Source organism: Cyrtonyx montezumae, unplaced genomic scaffold, assembly GCF_038088225.1.
Source record: "Cyrtonyx montezumae isolate F1298 unplaced genomic scaffold, pur_monq_1.0 scaffold_7, whole genome shotgun sequence".
NCBI lineage: Eukaryota > Metazoa > Chordata > Aves > Galliformes > Odontophoridae > Cyrtonyx > Cyrtonyx montezumae.
Window position 1 is genome coordinate 24476745 of NW_027072078.1, and position 24489 is coordinate 24501233.

The 24489-nt window shown below is 45.7% G+C and overlaps 1 protein-coding gene across 4 annotated transcripts in view; it reads left to right on the forward strand.

The window, feature by feature from the left end:
* Positions 1 to 221: 221 nt before the first annotated feature.
* The window catches only part of MRAS (muscle RAS oncogene homolog), a 32339-nt gene continuing 8071 nt past the window's right edge, over positions 222 to 24489 (forward strand). The window contains exons 1-2 of one of the 4 annotated variants that reach the window (XM_065750587.1): positions 222 to 411; positions 17672 to 17885. In XM_065750587.1, coding sequence (XP_065606659.1) covers positions 17693 to 17885 — 193 coding nt within the window. In that variant the 5' untranslated portion in view covers positions 222 to 411; positions 17672 to 17692. Of the gene's footprint in view, positions 412 to 904; positions 989 to 17671; positions 17886 to 24489 lie in introns of those variants that run through there. The other 3 variants (XM_065750590.1, XM_065750589.1, XM_065750591.1) reach the window with 3 other exon arrangements.

Here is a 24489-nt window from a genome sequence, read left to right on the forward strand (position 1 = left end):
CGGCTCTATTTATAGCAGCGGCGCGGTGCTATAAGGGATGGCCGGCGGCGGGCGGGGGCCGGCCGGCGCTGCCCGGCGGCGGGCATGGGCGGGCTCTGAGGGCGCGGCCCCGGTGAGCGGCGGGGACCCGTCCCGCTGCAGGGGGACGTGGAGCCGGGGAGGGGTGGGGGCTGCGCGGGGCGGCGCTGGGGGCTTTGTGAAGCGTGGCCGCGTGAGCGCGGGGAGATGCTTTCGGAGGGGTGGGAGCCGCCGCCGACTCCGCTCCGTCCCTCTCCCCGCAGCGCTGCGATGCGGAGCGCCGCTCGGGCATGAGCCGCCCCGCCCGGCCCTGCTCGGCCGAGACGGCGTCGGGAAGAAAGGGCCCCGGAGGAAGCTCCGCGCCGCTCGGCTCGGGACCGCGGGCTGCCCACGGTAGGGCTGCTTTGTGCCGGGCTGCCGGCTTCCTGGGGCTTTCTTGCTTTGTGGTCGCGCGAGGAAAGGGGCGGGGGTTTGGGGGTACCGCGTCTCTCCCTCCGGGGCGCGCGGCGGGGACCGGAGGACGCGCTCCCGAGTTGCGGTGTGTCACGAGAGGGCTTTGTCGGGAGAGGGATCGCTGCATTTGTGTCCGCCTTCCCTCCCCGCGCCGCTCTTTTCTTTTCCTCCCTTCTCTTCTGCCGATCTGCGCGCTGCCAGAGCTCTCGTCTCGCACTGACGCTGCTCTTGGACCTCTCGAGTACTTTGTGAAAGCTTCCACGTCGTTTGCTCGAGCGCAAGACGCAGATGCTCTCTCTCCTTACAATGAGGAGGAGGTAGTTTTTCTTTTTTTGGTCTTTTTCTTTGCTTTAAGAAAGGACTGGGCGTTTTCAGCTCTTGCGTGTGGGATTGCCGGGGATTAGAAAGAAAACTTGCAACTTCTTTTTTTACTCCCAACGGCTCAGAAACTCTGGAAACAGTGCTTAGTGAGCCCTGACCGCCGCAGAGAGGGGTTCCGACAGAGCCGCACTGGCAGGTGAGGACCGAGGTAGTGTTCCGCTCACTGTGGACCACTCTCAGCATCCTGGGCTGCTCCGGGCACCTTCTGTGGATCAGTGACTTTTGTGCAACGTGTTGGGACGTTATACCAGCGCAGAGTAGAGGCTGGGGCTCGGGTAGGGGAGCACAGCTCTCAATAGAGACCTGAGCCCTGAGCACAGCTGTCCCAGCGCAGGTAAATGCAGCACCTCCACACGCACCCGTGGGTGCCTCTCTGCTTCAGTTGCTCATTGTTGTAGAAGTGTGAAAGTCTAAGCCCTCAAGGCCTTGGCGTCTTATGAGTCAACTCAAGTTGGGATTTTGGTGGCAGGCTTAAAAGGATGCCACTGTCTGGAAATTTTTTGTCTCATCCGGAATCTGTTGTTCATGCATTGGTTAGCACTGATGCTTGCTGTGCACCATACCTGGGTGTACCTTTCTGTAGTCTTGCAATGAAACTATACATTTAGCTCCACAAGAGAGACAAGTCTCAATGGCTGAAGTTTGCATGGATCAGCTGTTAATTTTTTTTTTATGAAGTGCTTCTTTGTTTCTCTAAGTCTGTTAGGGTCACTGTAAGAAAAATGGGGTTCCGTTCTTTTAAAAGAAGGTAAAAGAAATGACAAAGGTGTGGCAAGGAAGTAAAGTTGAAGCTTTAGAAAGTACACCTATGGCTTTGGACTGTCTGATAGAGAGAAGAATTCTTTCTTTGTACTTGATCTTGGCAGCAGTAATAGATGCACTTCGTGTCATCGTTCTGCATCAGCTTGTTTGACTTGCTGTTATTTTGGTCCTCCATCCCAGGAGATATCCTACATGATATGGAGTGCAGCGCATATTGCAGGGGGCCAGACACCCTACTAGCATGGTTCCCAAATCAGAGCAGCTGCAGGAGGAATGGAGCTGGCTCAGCATTTATGTTCAGAAATTATGTGAAGGACAGTTTCATTTACTGAAGTTTTGGTGGGTGTTTTTACCCGCTTAAGATTCTTTGTAGAGGAACTAAGAATTGCAGCAACAAAGCTTGCCTTTCTTATGGGGTTTGTGTGTGGATTGGGTAGTATTTTGTTTGCTTATTTTGTTCTGGAGTTCTCGTCTCTTTTTTTTTTCCACCTTAAACTAAGACTGAGACTAACAAAAATGAAGGAATAAAACTGGATTTTCAGGCAGTTGGGCAGAATGTCCTTCCTTTTTTGCACACCTCCTTAATACTGGGAGAGACCCACTTGCATTTCAGGACTGGGAGACAGAGTTCAGGCCCTGTACCTGAGCTGGTATTGTCCCTGGCAGAGTAGTAAATGAGGGCACTGTAAGGGATGGATACAGGACAAGTTATGAACCACTCTCATTGCTGTCATCATGCTGTGATTCTTCAGTGCTTCTCTTTGGCTGTGTCCTGTGCTTAAGTCCTGTGTGGCCTGCCACTTGTGCTGTGTGCTGTCAACAGCTGCTAGATGTTTCACTGCTGGGATCATAGGAGCAGGAACTCTAATCTGTTAATAATTTTGGAGGGCTTCTTGAGGATAGCTGTTTGTCTTGCCTGTTTCTGTGTGTAAAGCCAGGTCTCCCTGCTGACTTGTTGCATACAGGTCAGGCAATTCGTTTGAATGAGTTAGTCTATCCTTGAGGGTTTTAGGATGCTGACTTCAACTGGGCCGGTCTTAATTTGCCTTCGCCTGGTTTGCTTTGCACTGCTTCGATAATGCTGTCACTTCTGGTGGCTCCTTCAGTTTTCAGATTTCACAGCCCAAGCAGTACTTTCCCCCTGCTTGTGGGAGTTACCCTCATCTTTTCCTAGATGTGTAGCTTCCATGCCTTCCTTTGCATCTCGTACCTGCATAGGCTGAAGGAGGAGGAGATTTCACCTTAGCACAGTAGTATGCGGCTTCTTTGTGCAGAGGGAATGTCATCCTCTGGAGATGGAGGATACCAGCATGAATCTGCAAGAGTGGTATTTGCATAAGCTTCTGCTGTCCTCACTAAGTAGCTCAGGGCTGAGGGGACAGATCTAATATGGAAAATATGGAATTCATTTTCAGACTTTCAAGACAGTCCTGTAGACGGGGCTTAGGAAGAGAAGCAGTCTTAAGATATGGAAATGTGCCTTGAAAGTGACCTTTCAAAGATCAACAATATTATTCTTGGTGTCTGAGGCATCCAAATTTAATGAAATGTAAAGCAGAAGGAGTTGGGAGGATTTGATCCAAGTGAAAACAGAATGAGCGTGGGACCGGCAGATGGGAGGAACATTAGCCCACTCCTTGGTGGAGTTATTGCTTCTCCGGTTGCTGCCTACAGAAGGGGTTCAACAGAAGATAGTGGGAGGAGAGTGTGGACTGCTTGTCCTACTTGAATGTCACTGGGTATTTCTGCATGGGGACAAATGTCCAACAGTCCAGTGGGACAAATCCTGAGTGCTTGTATCTAATGTACATCCAGAGCAAGTCCATCAACTTCATAACATCTGCAGTAAGGAACAACTGTTTTTTTCTGAACAGAGGGGAGGAATGAACAGCTGTAGCTTAGGATGCTGAATTTCTTGGCATACTTTTTTTTGAGATTTATGACTTTTATTCTCTGTTTGAAAATGCAATGGAGCAATTGCTGATCCATGCATGTATGCATGAGAAAGTGTCAGCGGAGGAGTAATACATATGGAAATCTCGCACAGAGATGGCGAACTGGCCACCTGCTCTCAGATGATGAAATATTTTACAGAAATGTATCTGCTGGAATAATGACTGAGGGAAGTGATGGGGGTAGGTTTGAGAGAAGTTATCAGTATTTTTAAGTAGTTTGTTGTAGTACTTACTGCTGACCCTCTTGCCATCTTTACTGCTTCAGACACCAGTTCTTCAGGAAGGGGTGGTTAATGCAGTAACAGGTGTCTAGGCTTCCTCAGAGGGAGCAGCCCATTGGACAGAGCTAGCAGTAGAGATGGGAAACCTGCCTCCCAATGTCTTCTCTGTCACAGGCTTCCTTTGGACTGCTAGAGTAAGGTCAAATTCTTACAGCTAAATACCTGTGACTGTGAATCTGCTTCTCATTAGGTTTGCTGGTTGATGCAGTGACTGGTGTTAAGCCACTGACGACCAAACATCTACTCCAAGTTTTCATATTCTACAGCAAAAAAAAGGTAGAAGTGCATCAGCTTGCAGCTGGTTTCCCATAGTCCTGCTCCCTGGGTATTGGTTAACCTTGCAAGTGTGTCCTGGGGTCAAGTCTATTGCTTTTGTATGTGAAAGTGAGTCTTGGTTTGCATTGTGATTTACTGGAGTGTAAATAAAGCAAGAAGGTCTCTCACTTAGAAGCTCACTTATCGGCATATATTAGTAACGCTCATCAGTTTTTTGACTGGAACTTTGATAGCATAATTACTGTAAAAGGGTAACATATTCAGAACTACCTGTGTGACTCTGGGAGATGGATTCCTGAGAGGCTTAGTCATTATTTTAAACAGGAGTCAGCTTTTTAAGCTATGCATATTCCTGAAAGTTTTAAGAAAGGGCTTCTGTTATCATGTCTTTAAAATGTCAGTTTTTAGGACAAGTATGGCAGCTTTTCCACTCTACTTATTTCAGATATTAACTGAGGAGGTTGAAGAAAGATTAGAAAAACACTGTGGGAAAGTAGATTCTCATGGGTAATCAATCTTCCTAGAGAAAACCAAGTTGTGAAAATGTCTATTCTTCCATCACCTGATAGTAGGATGGATATGCACATTTATTTTTTCTGCTGTGCCCTTAGGACACTGAGGAGGATGGCAGATACCCTGGCCATCGCTGTGGACAGACTAAACCATGTGTTTCTTCAGGCACTATTTGGGGCACTGAATTCAAACAGCATGTGATTGGAACAGTTTGAGTCACCAGGACAAACATGGTTATCAGAAGAAACAGATAAACTAAGAAAACAGTCTTCTGTACTCTGGTATACATGCTTGCATAGTTAAGACTTTAATTTACTTTTGAACTTAGGTTTCTTTTTTAGCAGTAATAGATTATTATTATTCAGTGGTGCAATTTTTAAAGCATTCCTGAAACACTAATAATGCAAAGTGTATTTATTTTGCAACATACTAATGAGATGGACACCTACCACTTATCTTGCTTCTACAGCCAGGATCTAGAGTGTTCAACAAAGCTAAACACTGTGTATAGAATTGTGCAGGGAGGACTGCACCAGAACAGGCAGGAGGCTTCTCAGTGCTGGTGAAAGCCATCAAGCTCTGCTCCATACTCTACCCATTTGGATCTTCCTCCGTGCTTCTGGGGTATTTCAGGCTATTTCCTGAGGTTGGGTTCTTCCAAGGAGGAACAGTCAAGCCTGGTGATGGAGGGACAAGATAGATAGATGCTGGTGTATGTCTGAGGGGTGAGGAGTGAGGAATGTCATCTAGCTGGAGATGCCACCACTGCTTCGTTAGCAAACCCAGCTTCCCTGATGCTGGCTGGCACATGACAGCTGTTGAAACTCTGTTCCTCTTGGAAATACCTCCTTTTCCTGTGCCCAGAATCAACTCTACCAGTGTCCCCTTTAGGGTAGAGTTGATGTAAGCAGTTGGATTGGCCACAGAGCTTTCTGCCCAGTCACTGGCTCCAAAGCTTCTGTCACTGTGCCATGTCCTTGGGCTCTGTGGTGCCGTATGGCCTTCTTTCTGCCTCAGCCTTGTGAGGGGCACCAAAGTGTTTTGTTCGGGGAAAAGAAACTTGTAAAGCTGGCGGAAGAATTCTATTTTTGTGGGGTTGCATGGTGAGCAGTAACAATGAGTTTTATTTCTCAGAATGTATCCATGATTATAGGCTGCTATATTTAAAAAGGAGCTATGCTGATGCTCCTGTGAGGCTGAAGGCAACAGGAGTTAAGTAACAGTTTTGTGAAGCACCTAGAGGATTTATGGAGCAAGCTAAAGCCAGCTGTAAGTCATGAAGGGCTTTGTTCTGGGCTCATCTCTTGTACCTGGGGCTGGTTACAGTGAAGTACTCTCCTAGGGAACCCTGGAAGCAGTGCTGTTGCTGTTAGCTTCCCCGCACTTGAATGCGAGTTGTGGGGCTGGGGCTGGAGCTGCTGAGCTGCTCATCTACTGGAAAGTCACAGTGGTAGTCAGTGGTGGTGCATCCCTGTGTGCCTCAGGCCACGCAAAGTAGTACCTAGCAGTAAGTAACCATTGAAGTGAGATCTTCCAATTTAATATGCTTTCTACTTCACTTTTTAAAAATCTGTCATATCAGTTCCCAAATGTTTAAGCTTCTTTCAGTACGTTTTTTAGAAGTATACTGGAAGAGAGATAATTGTGAACCTGGTTCTGTTTGTTGGTTTAAAAAAAAAAGATTTGCTTGTAATGGAAAATAAAGTTGAAAAGCTTTTGCATAGGCATCTGTTATTTGCATTGCTGGAAGCAATAGTGAATCTGATAAGCAATAGCTGGAATAAAGGCCCTCCAAACACTACTTTAAAGGATGTTAATGGACACTGGGGCAATAGGAGCCTTGTCCATTTTTTTCTTGAACTGGCCTTCCCACTTCAAGGGCTGCATGAGCACCCACTGATGCTAAAAGAGTATTTAGGCAGTTTTTGATTATAAGTAGTGAGTCTGTGATAAAAGCTCCTTTAGAAGTTGGTTGTAGTGACGCAGAAAGACTGTAAAGGTGGATAATGGAGAAAAAAAAGTAACTGGATGCAGATGGAATGTAATCTTAGGCACTGTTATCGGCTCTGTCATCTTTACTTAATGTATCCTGATAACTCACGAGTGGTTTGCATTGGCAGCTGGTAATTCAGTAAAGATTGTGATCTTCAGAAAACATGCAGCTGATGTCTTGTGTAATGCTTGCTATGGATGTACTAATGCCACCAAAGTACAAGACTTGCTGGGTGGGGAACATCTGCTTATAAAGTATGACTGCTGGGGAGGGTTTTTCAGTACCAAGTGCTCAATCCCAGGAAGAGTCATTAAGAAGCTGTGATGAGCCATGGGGGGGGGGGGGAATCATCACAGGAATACTTTTGGCTCAGGAGTGGTTGCTGCAAACCTTCAGGCTGGAGGTTAGTTTGATGGATGCTGGCTTTTGGTGGAAACAGATTCACAGTGAACATCGACATGCAGAAGGCATGCCCCTGTGCTCTGGAAAAACACCAAACTGTTTAAAATTGGTTTTGTGCAACAGCAGAGCAGCGTCACTACTGAGACTTTTAGCTCTCACAGTGAGGTATCTCTGTAACCACAAAACTGTAATCACCCTTTGAAAACTTACCAGGGTACCACCTGAGCTCATCCTGTGCACGCTGTGCTTCACTTCCACCTGAAATGAGCTTGCTGGTAGCTCACTAGGGACTGTAGTTTGGGATTAAGAGTGAGATTGGAGCCACAGTTGTGAAGTGGGTTTGAATTGCACTTGCAGCTCTCCCCTCAGAAAACACTTTGTAGCTCAGGGGCAGAATATTTGGAGAGACTTGCATTTCCTTCAAATGCAGACATGAGGAGCAGAGTGGACCATTTGCTTTTTCTAGAGCTTTTTCTGGTCTGAGAAGACCCTGAAGGCTCTGGGGAAGGGCTCTGCCTTGCATCATTTCCTCTGTGCTCCATGTGGCACAGATGCTGGTACAGTTCTTCATCTTCTCTTGTGAAATTTACCTATAGAATGCTTAGACTGTCTTCAGAAGTTTGCATGTTCCACAGGCATTCTGTAAAACCCAAAGTCTCTCACATTAATCAGTGAAGTTTGCTCAGGGGATATGTGATTTCTTAGTCTTTTTTTTTTCTTCAGTGTAGCAAGTCTGTTTAATTAAGCGTCTGGGATTTGAATTATTAAATAACAGAACAGTTTCAATCTACTTCTGTGTTAGTAAGGATCTCTAGTAACCTTCTTTTCTTCCTTGGATTTTTCAATTACAGACTTCAGAAACTCTTTGAACCTCAGGAGGGCGACTTAGTGGGTCCAAAAGAGCTGAGAAATACAACTCTTTTTCTAAGGCCCCCTGAGCACAGCAGTCACTCCCTGTTGTTTACATAGCAGCCTTGCAAGAGTATGGGAATAAGCGTTAAGTTGTCAAAGCAAAGGAGAAAAATCACATTTTCGGGTGTAGGCTGTATGGAAGCATGTGTTTGGTTTTGTGCTGTGTCAGAATAAATCCTTTTGCTGTGCAAAACACTGGGAGTAGCTCTCTTGGTTCGGAGGTCAGATTGCCTCATCTCTTTCTGAAGTGGGAGTGGAAAGTAGCAGTATTGGCAGTTGGTTTGGACTTGGGAAGGCTGGTGAAGGAGTGAGAGTGTAGCTTGAGAGGTGGGAAGAGGCAAAGCTGAGCCAACGTGGTGGAGGGCTCCTGAGCACCAGCAGTGGGTGGAGGTCTGATGCTTTAGGCAGCGTTCCCCAAGCGCTGCTGACCCCAAACTGACCAATGCACTTCTCAAGCATTGTGCAGTGTGGGTGGAACTGATGACCCAAAATATAATTTCCCCTTCCTAAAACTGGGTGTGTACCAGGCTGGTGTGGTAAAAGAGTATGAACCAAAAGTGCTGAGAGATGCAGTGGTTAAACTGAAACATGCTGTGGCAGGATGAAAGTAATCGTGTCCCTTACCAGCCCTTAAACACTTTGGGGCTTTTTTTTCTTTCCAAGTGGCTGCAGTCCATGCTGTCTCTATCTAGGCTTCTTTGTTTTTAATAGAGAGGATTTTGTGTGCAGAGACATCAACAGGGCAACCCATCTCATGTCATGTTATAGCTCACAGGGTCAAGATAAAACATATCTACAGTTACCTTTCTGGTCAAGTTTTGCTTTTGTCCTGTCTTTTCTTTTTTTCCCCTTCAGTCTCCTTGAATGTAGCAAAGCATATGAGAAGATCCTCTGTGTGGAGTGAGTGGACTTTAGGGATAATCTTGCAGTTCTAGAAGGGCCAAATCCCAATCTCTTGTTTGTTCTGTTAGCCTGATATTTAAAACATGATGTACTTGTGTTGCTGAGGCTGGCATTCTCTTGCCCTGGTGTTTAAAATGATAGTGGCACTCTGCGTACATAGTGAAGTCCCATATGCCATCTCTGTAAAGTCAGAGCAGTGCAGAATATCTGTGTCTTGACTCTGTTGTGACTTTGCAGCAGGATGGCTGTACCTCACTGCTTTATGGTGGATAGAAGGAGAAATGGGTCCTGCTTATTCTGATGTTGCTGTGAAACTTCTCTGTATGCATGTCTGCACATAAAAGCACTCATGTTTAAGTGGAAAAACTGATGTCCAGCCTTAGTAAATGATGAGAAATGTGGTGTTGTCAGTGTTTAGACCAATGTTTTATCCTCTCTTCTCATCAGAGGTTCCCCAGTGCCAGTACTGTATGTGTTTGCTTTCTAGGTCCCTATGGAGGGAATGTAGCCTAGCATATCTCCTCATCCCTCCAGGACAGCAGCCCCATGGGAGGTCTGTATGCTGTTTCTGGAAATGCGTTGCATCCAACCCAGGGACTAGACAGAAGACATCATTTTCTGTCAGGGCTGAATACCCTCAAGGCTGACTCCTGACATGGGTCTGGCTGTGTGTGGCATGGTGTGTTTCCCCCATGTGGATGCTAGAAGCAGCTATAGTGCAGAAGCAGAAGATGTTATTGTTTGTGTGTGAAAGATGCTTTGTGGTGATGACAGCTGAGGGTGTGCCTCTCCCTTTTCCTTTAGCTGGGGAGAGATTCTGTGCTTGGTTTTTTTTGTTTGTTTTGCTTATTTGTTTTAGTTTAATTTTTTCCATCCAAATAGTAATTGATTTTTGAGGAGGGGGTATGTATAAGTTGCAAGTGGATTTCTGATGTGATTGCACAGAGAGGGTGGAGGTTGGAGCCCTGCTGTTGCCTTGTTCATCCAAGGTACTTCAAGGGAGTGCAAAACACTCTGGAGATACAATTTTCCATAACACACTAATCCACTGAAGTGCTGTGGACTCGCTTACTGGCACTGTTTAAATCCATAATGCAGCACCACCTGCCAAACCGCAGGGCATAATGGAAGTGTTAATGAATGTACATATATACCCTCCCACACTGTGGGAAACTGAATGACATAAACCTCAGGCAGAGGCTTCAGACTGAGCATTGAGGGAACAGGCTTGGTGTGCCCTACATCCTTTCAGGATGCTTTTCAGGCACTGTGAAGGCAAATGTGCTCAGCAGGAGGGAGGACTTGGGTCAGCCGTGTCTATTTTAAGGATGGTTTGGGCAGTTACCTTCTGGTTCCTTAGCATCTCCTTCATGTCTGAGCATTTTGTGTGCCTTTGCTACCCAGAGCACAAGCAGGATGCAAATAGGAAGGTGATTGCTGCGGAAGAGGAAGGCTAAGAGGTGCCAGGGCTTGGACACAGAAGGTGAAAGTGCTCCATGCCCCTAGACAGGTTTATGGAAAGCTGCAGCCTTGTGTAAATTAGGCCATTACTCTTCTCATTTTCCCATCTGTCTGAGAAGACTGGCAGCATCAGCCTGGGACTTTTTAGGATCCCCTCATGGAAATACAGTTAACTAGGGACCTTCACAGTCTCTATCCCTTTAAAGCTGTCTGAAGAGACACAAAGTGTGTTTGCTAGGAGAGAAGGGAGTCTTTAAAAAGTCATTTACATCCCAGAAGATATCTGGTAGTAAGGAGAGATGTAAAAAAGTATTGAATACTTGATAGAGCCTGACTGGACACAAACTTGGAGCCACATGCATTGATTTGATTTGCAGAAGGGTAACTGGAAAGAGATGTACTCTATAAACCATCTCTGAAGCAACTGTAGGTGCCATGAAGTCTGTATTGGCTCAGCCATGCCTGCCCAGTCCCCAGTGTGATGCCCATAAGGTCACAGCGCAGCAGGCAGAGATGGAGCTGGTCAGAACTTGGTGCATGGCATGGTGAGGATCAAGCAGCAGAACAGCATTGGGGAAGGCAGTGTGGAGCAGCAAGGATGGTCCATGCTGGCAGTTCTTGGTCCTGCTCAGGATTCCCACCCAGTTCTATCACCTGGTTTACTGCAAGCCGTGTACAGGCAGCAGAGTAACTGAGCACTGCTGTGCTGCACTTGCTATGGAAACCTTGCTACAGTACAGAAGAGTAGCAAAACCACCCTGGGTAGTGACTTTGGGGTCTTTTTATTGGTGTGTCAGCAGGCTGGGATGTGTAAGAGGGAAGCTGCCCATTTCCAGGGATTGTGCTAGCAGGAAGGGCAGCTATTGGAATTTGAAGCTGCTTCCTCCACTGCGAATTTGTTCTTGTTATCTCTGGCTGGGCAGGGCAGAGGAACATCTTGGCTATCTGATTTCTTTTGCTACAGTATGTTTAGGTCAGCTTCACCGTTTCCATGATAACATAAGAGAGGCGTTCCTGGCCTCACTAGTAAAGAATTTAAGAGTAGTACAGGAATCTGTCATCCCAAAATGTCTCCCAGGAGCTTTGGAATTAAATGAGTAAGGAAGGGGATATTGGATGTGAATACACAAGAAGTGATGGGGGCAAAAGTAGCTGAGCCGTGTGCTTTTTCAGGCCCCCGCCCAGTGTGCAGGGGTGCTCTCATTTAGTGTGTTGGCAAAAGGGTTGGAATGACTGTAGGTGAACACTCCTAGACTGGAAACTATATTGTGTTAATACAGGAATGGCTCTCTCCTAACCTGTATGAATTCTCCTACAAAACCGATAGCAGTGGTGCTGCAACTCCCAGACTTTAAAGTGTGGGGTGGGGTTTTTGTTTGTTTTAATATATATCTAGCCTCTTCATCTGACTGTAGACTTGTCAGACATCTTGTTACATATTTTGAAAAGGGCACTTAAGTCACAGCAAGAAATGTGCTGAAGATGTGCAGAGTTGCTGGGGATGTGGAGGAGGAGCTGGGGTTTGTTTGGTGACATTTGTCAATATAAATGATGCGTGCCATGCTGTATTTAGGTAAAGATCAGAACAGCAACAAACACACGCTTAGAAGTAAAGATGAGTGAAACGCCAAGCTCAGCCTCAGCAAGGGACTGCTGTTAGAGCTCGAAGAGCTCCTTCATACTACTTAGAATTTACAGGGCAGTGTGAGGGAGAGAAGCAGAGAGGGCTGCCGACAACCAAAGCAATTTCCAGTGACTGGCTTTTTACATTATTATTTGTTCGGGCTATAATTCCATGTTTCCTGAAATAGCTACAATGCATTCATCAGGCAGATACTGCCTTTAGTTGCCTTTTGCGTGAATCTCAAGTGCTTCATTACTCCCCTGGTGAGTTTTCTTTCTCTTACAGTAAATCTGAGCAGCATCTGTGCAGCGGGGGAGGTGATGTGGTCTTGGTTTGAAAAAGAGAAAAGATCTGGTTGGCACAGACAATCAGTGAGGAGTTCAGGGAGTACAGCCTTTGGGATACAACATCTTTTTACACTGGAGGAGAATTCAAGGGGCCACTTTCAAGTCTGCAGCTACATCCCACAAATCAAAATTCAACCAGTGGCAAAGCAGAGGATTTTATTTTCAAACAACAGTAGGTTTATGACTATTCTTTTTCCTCTTCTTTAATAACAATCTGATAGTGCTTTGATCACTGCTCCAAAAGGAAATGCATGTAATTCCCTGTGCAGGTCTTGCCAGGTTCTGCACTCGATCAGACATCCTGAGAGCTGAAGAAGTTGAGAGCACTCTCACCTGGCAAGATTCTCCTTAGAAAGTCTCCAGGAGTTGAAACTTGGGTTTTGAGCAGCTTGATGTTGAAGGGTGTCGGATTCTGGCTTCCCACACAACTGATCTCTTCTATGTTGACTTCCCGCTGGAGACTTTCATGTGGTCCAGCTTTTGCTCAGTGTATCCTTTTGGAGGCATCAACCAAGCAGGCATTCTGACTGACTGAAAGAAGCCTGGGTAACAGTTAATCATCTGTATTAAGTAAAAGTTGTTGGTGATTATTTGTACACCTGCAGGTCCTTTTGCTTTTAGAGGTTTGAAAGGCAGTCATACCAGCTCAAGGAAGAAATTCCTAAAGTTCACTCAGCATGACTCTAGAGATGCAGCTCCCTCCAGAAAGCGCAAATCCCATGTTTCAAGAGTTCTCAGTAGCTTCCAGTCCAAGAGATGGCCTCCAAGATGCAAAGCTGAACTATTTTGGTACCTGGCTAGTATCTCTGGGCGTGTCGTGGTGACAGTGTGGCTGCAGCCAGCAGCTTCCAAGATGAATGTAGAGGGAAGTGTTCAGATCTTGCAGAGTTTCAGCCCTGGAGGCATTGCAGGGAACTGCTAATGCTTGCAAAGTGACTGGGTAAGAGGGAATAAGTGAGTGAACTGTGGCTATGGGAAGAGTTATTAATGGCAACTGGAGGAGTAGTTGGCAGCATTGGTGGCTTCCTTGGCCTCAGGTGAGGCTGGTGTCCTCAGGTATGCAGAGCTCTGGCAGGACATGCATGAGAAGCTGTCCATGGACCAAAGCAAACCAGCAATGGCAAATTGCCTGGGGATGGGCTGATCAACATAAATATGTATGCATAAGTTAAATCGTGGCCTATTGCTCTAGCAGCTTTCTAAAGTTCTCATTTTTGGAGAGCTGTAGCAAGGAGGAGGGAGCTGGTTGCTCCCACACAGACCCTGCTGCAGCTTTCTTGAGGTTTCATAACAGAATTAAGCAATTTGTCATGTGTTGCCATGGAGACCATAAATCACTGTCATGCTGGGCTTTTCTGTCAGGAAGCTGATGCCTTTAATTGCTGTAACCTCAGCTGTGAATCCAGAACTTGATTCTGAGCTCTTTACCTGAGGTAATGGCTTTGCCCCGGGAGTTCTGCCTCCAGGAGAGTGAAGCTGGAGCCAGGGACAGGAGCGCTCATACATAACTGTCAGATATCTGGGGCAGATCTCACTGTTGTGGCACAGAGCCCCACCTCTGTTCCAATCAGCATGAGTTACAGTGGCTTACACAAGCTGAGATCTGCCCCACTTACACTCAAGGCAAGTTTCCCCATGGTGGTGTGTACCACATCCATGGTGTGGTGGCCAATTGGTTGCGTTATCTAAGCTGAATTTCTTATTCATGCATTGCTCAGCCCCTTCTACTCCACCTATGTCCAGACAAGTAAGTGGGGTTTTATTCTATTTACTCTGCCTCTGCACTTGAAATCCTTCTTGCCAAGGAGGGTTCAAGGGGGCTGTGTAAATCTGCTTCCATCCAGTGACTTAACCAGAGCCTTGCCAGCATCTGCATAAGGTATGCATCGTTCTCTTGGCTCCTTCAAAATAAACAACTGTATAAATTGTGAGATGATTATCACCACAGCTTATTAGCGTATTACCACATGCTGCTTTGTATTCAGACAATAGATTAAAAAAAAAAAACTGTTTTGTTTTTCTCAATCAAATCTACAGCAGATACATTCCTCCTTGCTCCCTTCTGAGAAAGGCTGCGTCAGTACTCCTGCCAAAAACGTATGAAAATCAGCCTGACTCTTGTGCACTTGCCTGTGGCAATGTAACCAGCCAGCGTGGAGCTCTGTGTACCTTTGTGAGTGGTTAATGCTTTCCAGGAGGTGACATATGTTGTTTTCAAGGGGTGATTTATTGGGTGGTTGAGATTATAATCTCATGAAGGCACGATCCATCTTCTTGCTTTGATTGTCAAGGCAGGTGGAGGTGTAGAGATGTGGAAGTACTTGATTTTTGGAGGTTTGCATTGCATGCTGGTAGGTTTGGGAGCACTGCTTTCTTTACTGAGGTGGAAGTTTTTACATGAATGCTTCTGGCATCTGGTGACACACGACTGTCTAATTTTGAACCCAAAAGACGCACTCATGTCTAGAGTGCATAAGGGCACTCCCTGGGAAATACTAGAGCGACTTGTGCAGTTTGATGGCTGTCATTGCCTCAGGGGACCTTCAGCAGTGTGCTGAGGATGGCACATCTGGGCAGTGTGCTGGGGCCCCCGGCATTGTTGGGTGCTGACACAGTAGAAACACCCATGCAGAAACATTCATGTGCTGCTTTTGATGCTCAGATAGGAGGTTTTGTCCATTCATGCTGACATCACCTAAAATGCAGTTTTTGTACTCAACAAACTGGCTTACACTGCCTGATTTTATTTTTCCAGTTATAGCCTGCAGAAAGCCAACAAGAGTATATGTTTGCTCAGTCTGGTAACTTAAACACACAGTATAACGAAGTAACTGCAAGTAAACACTGTGATTTGACTTCTTTGAGTGTTGGACAGTCAGTTTGTACAATGGGCTAAATATTATCTTAATACTTTGGGAAGTGTTCCATGGAAGATAAGCTTGGGGCTTCCCAGGAGGGAGTTAAAGGGGCTGGTGCTAAATGCTGGTGAAAATGTCATTCTCTGCTGAGCAGTAGCTTGAGGTTTTGTGAGGAGGTCAGGACTGCATGAACCAAGCGTGGTTTTCACATCCTCGTCCTGTTCTCCGCATTGTGAGCAACAATTGGTCTTTCATAGAGCCCATTGGAGACGCGCAGGGTGGATGACTGCTGGGTGCTCCAGTGTAAATAAAGGAAGGGTGAAGTTGCGGCTACAGGCAAAGCAAAAAGAATGTTGTCAAATGTGTTGGGAAGTGATTTTTTAGACAGTCATAGTCCTAAGAAGCCTCTAAGGTTCATCAGAGTCTAACATGATGATTCTGAAAGAAAGCTCGATCTTAGAAGCTGATGTGAGAGAGCTAGTTGAAATAGTTCCTGCGAACCAAGCATGCTGCCTGTTGGTAGTGTGATCTTGTAAACATGGGAAAGATCCCTTATTCTCAGTAAAACAAGGGTAAGAAACTTTCTCTCAGAATTGTATTTAGGAGCTGAAATGAGAGGTTTCCTTTCTCTCCATCCCGCTGCTGTTGCTAAGAATTGAAACATTGCTCTCAAATTTTTTCTGAAGACAGTTTATACACAAGCTGACTTGGTCATGTTTCTCCTTACTCTGAAAATCCTGGCTTGTGTCAACTGTTTGACTGGGGGTCTTCATGGTTCCCACTGGTCCCAGTGATCTCACCTTTCTTTTTAACAGGGCTTTGTGTTTAGAGGAAAAATTAGGATGGTTCCTATGTTTGGCCCTTGAAGTCAGCGATATTAGAAGTCTATTACATAGCCTTAAATAGAGGTCAGGTCACTCAACTTGTACAATGTACAGCTTATGCATATGGCAAGTTATTTCTGTATTTTTATATTCCAACCTAATGAACCTATTTTCAGAAGCACCCCTGACACAAGCTGTACCTTATCACGTGTCATGTAGTGTTGGGCAAGAAGGAGGAGGGAAGACTCACTCGTTTAAAAAATGGAGGATTTTTCTCTTTTGGCTGTGACTGTAGCTGGGAACACAGCTACAACAATTGCATGTAGCTGGATCTGTAGGCTATAGTTGGATCATAGTACGGTGGTCAGAGACAAGAAATACCAAATAAACCTTGTTCTCATGCCTACTTGCAGGCAAAAATGCACATATGCGGTACAGTTGCATTATCTTTATGTTGTCTTTGAGCATTGCTATGACTTGAACAGCATTCTCACAGCACACTTTAGGGTCACTTGCTGATGCTGAATATTCTGGGGGATACATTTTTGATTACTGCTTTTGAATTCCACAGTCTGTTTTGGCCTGAGAATCTTTTTCCCATAAGTAAAACAAACTCAAATTTGAATGTTCACATCTGATTTTATTTTGCCTCCTTTCATGTGTTTGCCCACGTGCATGGGAAAGTGGGTGTGTAATGGGAGGGGGAGAAGCTGCTTAGCAGAGCTGTGAAAAGCCTTTGTCAAAGGGTAGGATCTCCACTATATAATAAGGAGCATGGGACTGCTGAGCACTGTGAGAGGTGCCTTTATGGTTCAGTAATGTGCATTAAACTGAAATAGTGGTTTGGGAGAACTGGACTGGAGAAAGCAAAGACTAAACTTGGAGGTCAGGTACCATAATCATAGAATGACTGAGGTTGGAGGGAACCTTAAGGATAATCTAGTTCCACCACCCCTGTTACGGCTAGGGTTCTTGATAAAGTTAGGAACTTCTCATAGTTAAGGAAAATCCCTGTGGTTACTGAGAACCCCACAGAAGCTTTTGGGAGCTTTTTGTGGATATCAATCAGAGTGCTGGTTGTTTATGGTGCTATGAAGCACTTTCTCCTTTCCTCATGCCCACGTGTGCTGTTGTCGAGTTGCACCCAGTGAATTTGTTTTCTCTTAAAAAGTCAGTTCCTCTGCTGTCACCTCAGTGGATAGGCCACACACGAGGGGAAGCTTGTCTCTTGACTCCCATGGCGGTGTCACAGCCACAAAAGCAGCCTTCCTGCCAGGGCAGGTCTTTTTTTATTGTTCCCCAAAAGAACAAAAAAAAGCCACCTGTAGTTCCTGGCCTACTGCCATCTGTGTATGTTTCTTGGTTTTTATTTCTCAAACTTGAGACTGAGAAAGAGGAAAGCAGCTGAGTGTGTTCTTGTTTGTCAGTGGGATGTGTATTTGGTGACAAACACAGTACTGTAGACTGGGACCTGGGCAATGAGCTGCAGCCATGGAGATGTCCATGGAAGTGATGGGTCTGGGATGTAGCTGTTGGGAGGGCATGTGCTCTGCTGTGGGCCAGAAGGACTTTGAGTGCCAACATGGAGGGGAGAACCCCTGGTTCCCTGCTGTGGAGCTCTTCCTCACTTCTCATGCACCAGGTTAGAGTTGTTTTGTGCATGTTACTTTTTCAGTAACAAGTAATGAGAGATGGTCTCTTTCTCCAGCAGGTTTAGCACAGTGGAAGCATGGCTACAAGCGCCGTTCCCAGTGAAAACCTCCCCACATACAAGCTGGTGGTCGTTGGAGATGGCGGCGTGGGGAAGAGCGCTCTCACCATTCAGTTTTTCCAGAAGATTTTTGTGCCTGACTATGACCCAACTATTGAAGACTCCTACCTGAAGCACACGGAAATAGATGGGCAATGGGCGATTCTTGATGGTGAGCAAGCCGTTCTCATGGTCCCCTTTCCTTTCTTGCTAAACGTGAGAACAGGTAGCCCTCTATCTTTCACAGCATATTGTATTTTTGTCTCTCCTGTGCTGTGAGCTGCCAGGAATGTTATTGCAAGCTGTCCTGTGAGCAGCAGCATGTGGTCTGCAACTGTCCTCCAGCAAAGCTTCTACTTCTGGCTGTGCTGGTTCCGGTTCTGCACAGAACTGTTTCATGAAGGAATGTGAAAACCACTAGATTGTCTAGAGTGGTGGTTTCCAGGCTGCTTGTATCTATGTTGTCAGTACTCAAAATGACCAAGGGGTACCTATTTCAACCCTCTGCATTTAGCAGGGGAGGATTTTTTTAGGATTGTGTGGACAGGCTGTGAGCCGCTGTGATGACCTCCTCTAGTGCAGTTTGTGTGCAGAGGCTTTAGGGAGGATGCCATGTGCTTCAACAGTACTAGGAGGAAAAAAAGTAGCATATAACCTCTAGTTAAATCTACACTTTCTTCTCCTAAGTAATGCTGAACTGCTGTACCAGTTTGCTGAGAAACTCCTGACTTTTCTATCAGTGAAGCATCCGCTCTGCTGCTTGCATGAGGAATTGCTGTAGCTGGCTGTTTCAAAAACAACTACCCCACAGCTCTGCCAACTGTGAACTCTGCTACATTCAGCTCTAGGCTATGTCTGTGGATGGTTATAACGTGCAACAAATGACTTTTGGGGTAGGCATCCATGGTAACTAGCTTATGCCCTGCGAAATTCAGGTAAGAGGGTAACTGAATGAGGGTTATAGCTAGGAAGTATTTAATCAAAACTCTCATCCCTTGATGAGAAATATTACAGTTCTTCACCAACTCCTATCTTTCAGACATGGTGTTTTCATATCTAGTTACCTATATCGTTTAAATACGAGTAGCAGTCTACAGAAATGTTATAACCAGGATTTTTCAGCTCTCTGAGGAAAAACCTTCACCAACAGCTAAAATACCCACTTGATCCTGCAGGTTAGGAAGAAGCCCTGTTTTACCTAAAGCTGCTGCCTTTCGGTTCGTGCTGTATAAGACAGACCAGAGCTCTAAGGGCAGTCTTGCTGTCAAAATGCTACAAGTTTTGTTTGGCTTTATGCAATAACAAGTTTGTGCATGAAGTAAGCTAATAGGTTGTACCTTAGTTACCCAAGTGCACTGAACCAAACTTAACCTGGCTTGAAGCAGGCTCCTACCTTGACTGTCTTATCATGAAAGCATTCAAGATTGTTGTCTCAACATACGTAAAATTGGTATATGGGGACAGAAAAACAAGAAATTGACACCAGTGTGTTTTGTTTTTTTTATTTCAGATTTTAGACCTTAGAGACAAACCTGAGCTCAAGCTCATCTCTTACACATTCCTCTCTGGCATAGGCAGGTATCTGTTCATATGCTCTTAAAAGAGAAGAATCCATGATAATTTCATGCCTCCCAGAACACTGTGTGACCTCTACTTGGTATATTCAAGTCCAACAGCACACTGGGTGATGAGTGAAGAAATAACTTTATTGGTGGCCATGACATCAGTTTTCTGGGGCTATTGATTCAGCGTTTGGAGGACACAAGTGCTGTAGAGTAGAATGAGGCACTTAACTTGCATAAGAGATGTGCAGGCAGTTTGTGGCTAGCCTTTGTTTTTAGATTTCTACATCTCCAATAAGGCTTTGAGATCAACCTCCAGTTTTCTCTGCATGTGTTATCCTCATTTATTCCCTGCTGTTCATACTGAAATCAGCATGGTGATGTACTTGGTTAAATGCATCTGCATGCAGGTGCTGTATAGAAGCATCAGGTCAGAATTAAGTGGGGCCAGGGTTAATCTGCTTTGATTAGCTGTTCCTCCAGTTGAGTTGCTGTCATTAATTTGTTATGCTCCTTTCTGTGTGCAGGCTGACTTAGCAGAGGATTCTTTTGATGTGGCTGTGAAGCACCAATCCAGAATTATTCATCTGGGCGTGAAACCAAAAGTGGAGTATCAATACAGGGCAAATTCCCAATGGTTCAAAATTCCTCATAGTTCGTAAATCACATGCAGATAAAAAGGTGTTGATGAGGAAACGATGGCCGCAAGCAGATAGCTTGGGCACGGTGATGAACTGGGCTGTACTGGTGGTGGAGCTGTGCCAATTGGTAGCAAGGAATTGTGCCTGTGTTTTGGGTGTTGTGGTCTTTTTCTCATCTTTCCTTACACCAGAATCATTAGGATGAAATTCCCACCGACTACAAGTAGTCTTCCTACTACTGAGCTTTAGTTTTCCTTTTATTTTTCTTCACTTTTTTTCCCCATTTCCTTTTATGCAAGTCCCCATCTCAATCCCTGGGTGCCCTTGCATTGGGCTCGACCTGGTGTGCGTCCCCATGGAACAGCAGCAAGCGCTGTTCTTTTCCTGGGCTTCCTTTCTGCCCTCCCCACCCATGTCACCCATGCATTTCTTTTTGCAGAGGGTTTTTGCTGCTAGTCATCTCAGGACAGGCTGTCTGCTTTTCTCTTTGGGAAGCTTGGGAACAATTCAGCCACAAGGCCAGAGAGAGAGCAGAGGTCACTTTAGGCTTGCAGGCAGAATGGTTGCTTTGCGGCTTGCTCGCTTTATTTCCTTAAACTTTGGGTAATGTCATTGAAAGAATTTAAAATTCAAATGAAGTTTATACTTTCATTCTCTTACTTGTGTGTCCAGTATTTTCCCTCCCTTGATTGCTTGGATTTTGCAACCTTGAAAGAGAGGGGTATTTTTTTTTTGTCTTGGGTTGTGGGGATTTTTTTTTCCTGCCAGGAAAATTTTGATGTTGCAACATGGGATACACAAGGCTTTGAATACTTGCCCTTTGTTAGAGAAAGAGCTCCTTTAAGAGCTCACATCTTTATTCTGTGTATTGATGCGGCAGCCTCTCTTCTGAAGAATCCCCTTTTTCCTTAAAGAAAGGGCAAGAATTCAAGTACTAGGGTTTTCCATGTTATAACATCTGTGTATTTAGTTAGGGCACAGAAGAAGGGCTTATAAAAGCCCCAGTGTTTCCCATCACATGTTTATCCCTGTGGAAAGCTCTCATGCCAGGGGCAGTGTGGCTGTATCTCAGTAGACCATTGGCAATGGGAGAGACCAAGCAAAGGGCTTTTTTTACTTCTTGCTCATAGTACAAGCACCTTCCAATTCTCTGCTGGGTGATTTGGGGTGCAGGAATACAACATACAAGCTATGGGGCCCTTCTGCCCTGTGTGCGCAGCACCCAAAAATGCCAATTTCCTCATCTAAAACAAATGTCTCTGGGGACTGCCCTCTCCTACAGTGCTGCTGATGGGAAGGTGAAGATTGAACATGGCTTTCTTCAGCCTGAAACTGTTTGGTTTGTCTTGTCATTTCAAGTTAATTTTTCCCTTGACCAGAGTTACCAAGGCTCAGGGTAGCTGGGAGTGGAGATTCTCTGGCCCCACCTTCGGAAGCAGAGCTGCTGTGCAGAGAGAAAATCAACGCGCAGAGAGAAGTGCCAAGAGGAGTCTGGCTCTGTAGCCCATGATGACAGCATTCCCCTGACAGTGCCACATTCCTAGTTTCTGCTCTTTGCTCCAGGGACTTTTTCTGTATTTTGCATTAAGTTGTTGAAGAGGCAGAGAATGCCTGGAGTCAGACTTCTTGCTGCAGCTCCTATCCCTGGCTCCTGTCTGCCTGCAGACCCATCCAGCCCCTTAAAGGCTTTCACGTGTGCTGTGCACGTAGCTGAAGGGACTGCTTGCAAAAATCAGGTCATGCACGTGGTACTTGCCTTTCCGAGCAGGAGATCTCAACGCGGGCATGGAGAACTATGTCCTGTCCCTGAGCTGAGCGGTGCACAGCCACCTTTCTAAAATGCGAGGTGTTCTGAGAGCTGCTTTCAGGTCTGGCTGTGGCAGTGTGTGGATGCCACTAGTATTTAATTTTTTGGCATGGAAAATAGAAAAAAGGTTTAACATGTTTGTCTTGCCGTCTTTGGCCTCTTAGGTGAGACAGTGGATGAACACTTGTGCTGATCTATATACCTAACTGCCCAGCAATGTACAGATGAAGACACAGGAGGGAGTGTTGCCTCAGTGTGGAAAAAGAGGAACTCTCCTGCACAACTAGATCTGAGCTCCATCGAGGCTGAGAATGCTGTTTTTTAATCTGAACTAAATCCAATAGAGGCTTTGGAAAAAGTAGTGTCATGGCTTGGATTTCATAGTCAATATGCTTCTGCCCTTGGCTTAGATTTATATGTCTGTATCTCTAAATGGGCACTTGGAGCACTCTTAATTATAGAGACATACCACGCTGAAGGCATTTATACCTGGAAGCACTGAGTACTTCTATTTTGGGCTTTCTGGGCTCCAACGTCTGCTTAGAAGTGCTTTCTCTGTGCAGCCATGCTCTTGTCCAGCCCATCAGGACTCGCAGGAAAATGGTGTGTAAAGCTCTAAGGAGTCAATTAACGTAGAGTTAATTACAGCAGTTGTGACCACATCCACTGGAAAGCAGAAAAGGCTATATCTTTGCTTAGCAACCTTTCAGTCTTAAAGCAAGAGACCTCACACTCTTAAGGCTAATTGCTCTTAGTTTATTCTCCAGCTGGTTTGCATGAAAGCTCTTTGATAAGATTTTTGCATTTCCTTCTTTGGATGTCTTCCTACTTTCAACACAACAATTTTTGGCTTCTCACTGCTCACCCATAGACTTTTGTTAGGATTTCTTCTTCTTTCCTTCCTCTTCAGTGATGTTTGTGGGAACTAAACCGAGCCTGCTGTTGGAAGACCGTCTCTGCCCTTCACAGTCCATGGATCTGATTTCAGTTCTTGGAAGAATGGGGCAGGAGAAACCCGCTGTGCTTTCCTCCAGCCTTATTTCCACATTGGCTTTTATGTGTTGCCAGGGTGGCAACTGACAGTCAGGGTACTGAGTGCTGATTTTAAAGAGTACCAAGGGAAGAGAGCTCACAGTTCTTTTCTTATGATTGTTGCTAAGTCTCCTGGCATCCTGTTTGCAGAAACTAGGATTTTTAAGAAGAGAGATGCTAGCTGAAGTCCTAAATCTCCTCACTCTGTTGGGATGCCAGCCAAATCACCTTCCTAGTTTCACCTTCACAAGATTTCTGCTTGCTGCTTTCCCATTTCAGTATGTTACGGTCCTTAAGGTTTTATGCCACAGCGTTCTGCATTACACAAATTGTGAAAATTAGGATATGGAGGGCCATCTTTAAGAAGAACACACTTAAAGTTGAAAGTGGGACTTCTTCTGGCCAAACCCTTGACCAGAAGGTTAATTTTGCATGAACTGGAAATTAACTTTCACTGCTGTATGTCTTCTTGCCTAAATTTCCAAAGTGCCATTTTCAGTGCTGTCTGGACTTGTTCTCCTTTCCAAGAGTGCTGCAAATGAATTCCCTGTAAATAGCGGCTGCTGTGTCAGCAGCCCTGCTTGTGTTTAGTGTAAGGAAGGGGGAGGAATGGCAGGAGAGCTCAGCCCACTGCTAGAAGCTGTCCCACTCCTACACAGGTTGGGTGTGTGTGTGCAGGAAGGGAGGGGAGTGTGCGTAGGGCCGGTAGTCAGCTCACAGCCCTGCCCTGACATCGCTTCCAGCTGGTTCAAGAGTCAGATGAGGGCAGCCCAACCTCTCCTTACAGGTTGGGTGGATAGGAAGGATTGATTTCCTCTTCCATTCCAGCCGTGCAGTCTTGGCCTTATTCCATAGTAGCTCTTCTGCTCAGGGTGTAGAAATTCACCAGTGCATGCAGTGTCTTTGGGTTGTTTTTCTTTTCTTCCTTTTGGCTTCTTTTCTTCTTCCTTCCTGTTTTCTTTTCTCTACAGTGCTTAGGAACAGCCTGGATGCCTTTGAGCTGAGACCCTTGTTCCCTAGACTTAGGGAAGGGAAGTGGGATAAAAAGCTGTGAAAGGATACTCATGACTTTCCAGCAAGTTCTAACTACTCAGCAAACAAGCCCTGATCTCGGGTTCTTTGTAAGAGCCTAGAAGCTCTTTAATACCCTTCAGGTTTTCGAAGTTGAAGGAAGGCAAGTGAATAAAATTGTAGAGTTTGCAGGGGTCTGCCATTGCCAAATACCTCCTCCAGCACAGCTGCCTTTCCTCTAGACACAGTACTGTGGTGTGCCGTGTAGCATGTAGAGCATGTCCCCACATGGCCACCCGTGCTGATTCAGCATGTAATGCTGGCAGTGAAGTGGGCTTTATCCTGGCCTCATCTGGAAATCAGGGCAGCTGAAGTACTTACCCTGCAGGAATTGTCTTACTAGGACTGTGGGCCTGCTTGGACTAGAAAAACTTGCATCAAGCCCTGCTGCTCTGTCAGCAGTACACACCTGACACTGTCTCCATCCACCAGTGCCCAGGGCTTTCCTTGTCACTCGTGGGCAGTAGATGCTAACTCTGCAGCTGTACAGTGGAGGTGAAAACAGTTTTCCTACTCTGCGCTCTTGGCTGGGATGTGAAAATTTTTCCAATCTTCATGAAGATCCTGTGCTTGCCTCTAGGGTACAGCAATGTGTATGGACAAGTACTTCAGGGCAGCCAGTGTTTTTTGAGCTTACACCTTGTTCCTAGCTTAAGCCGCTGA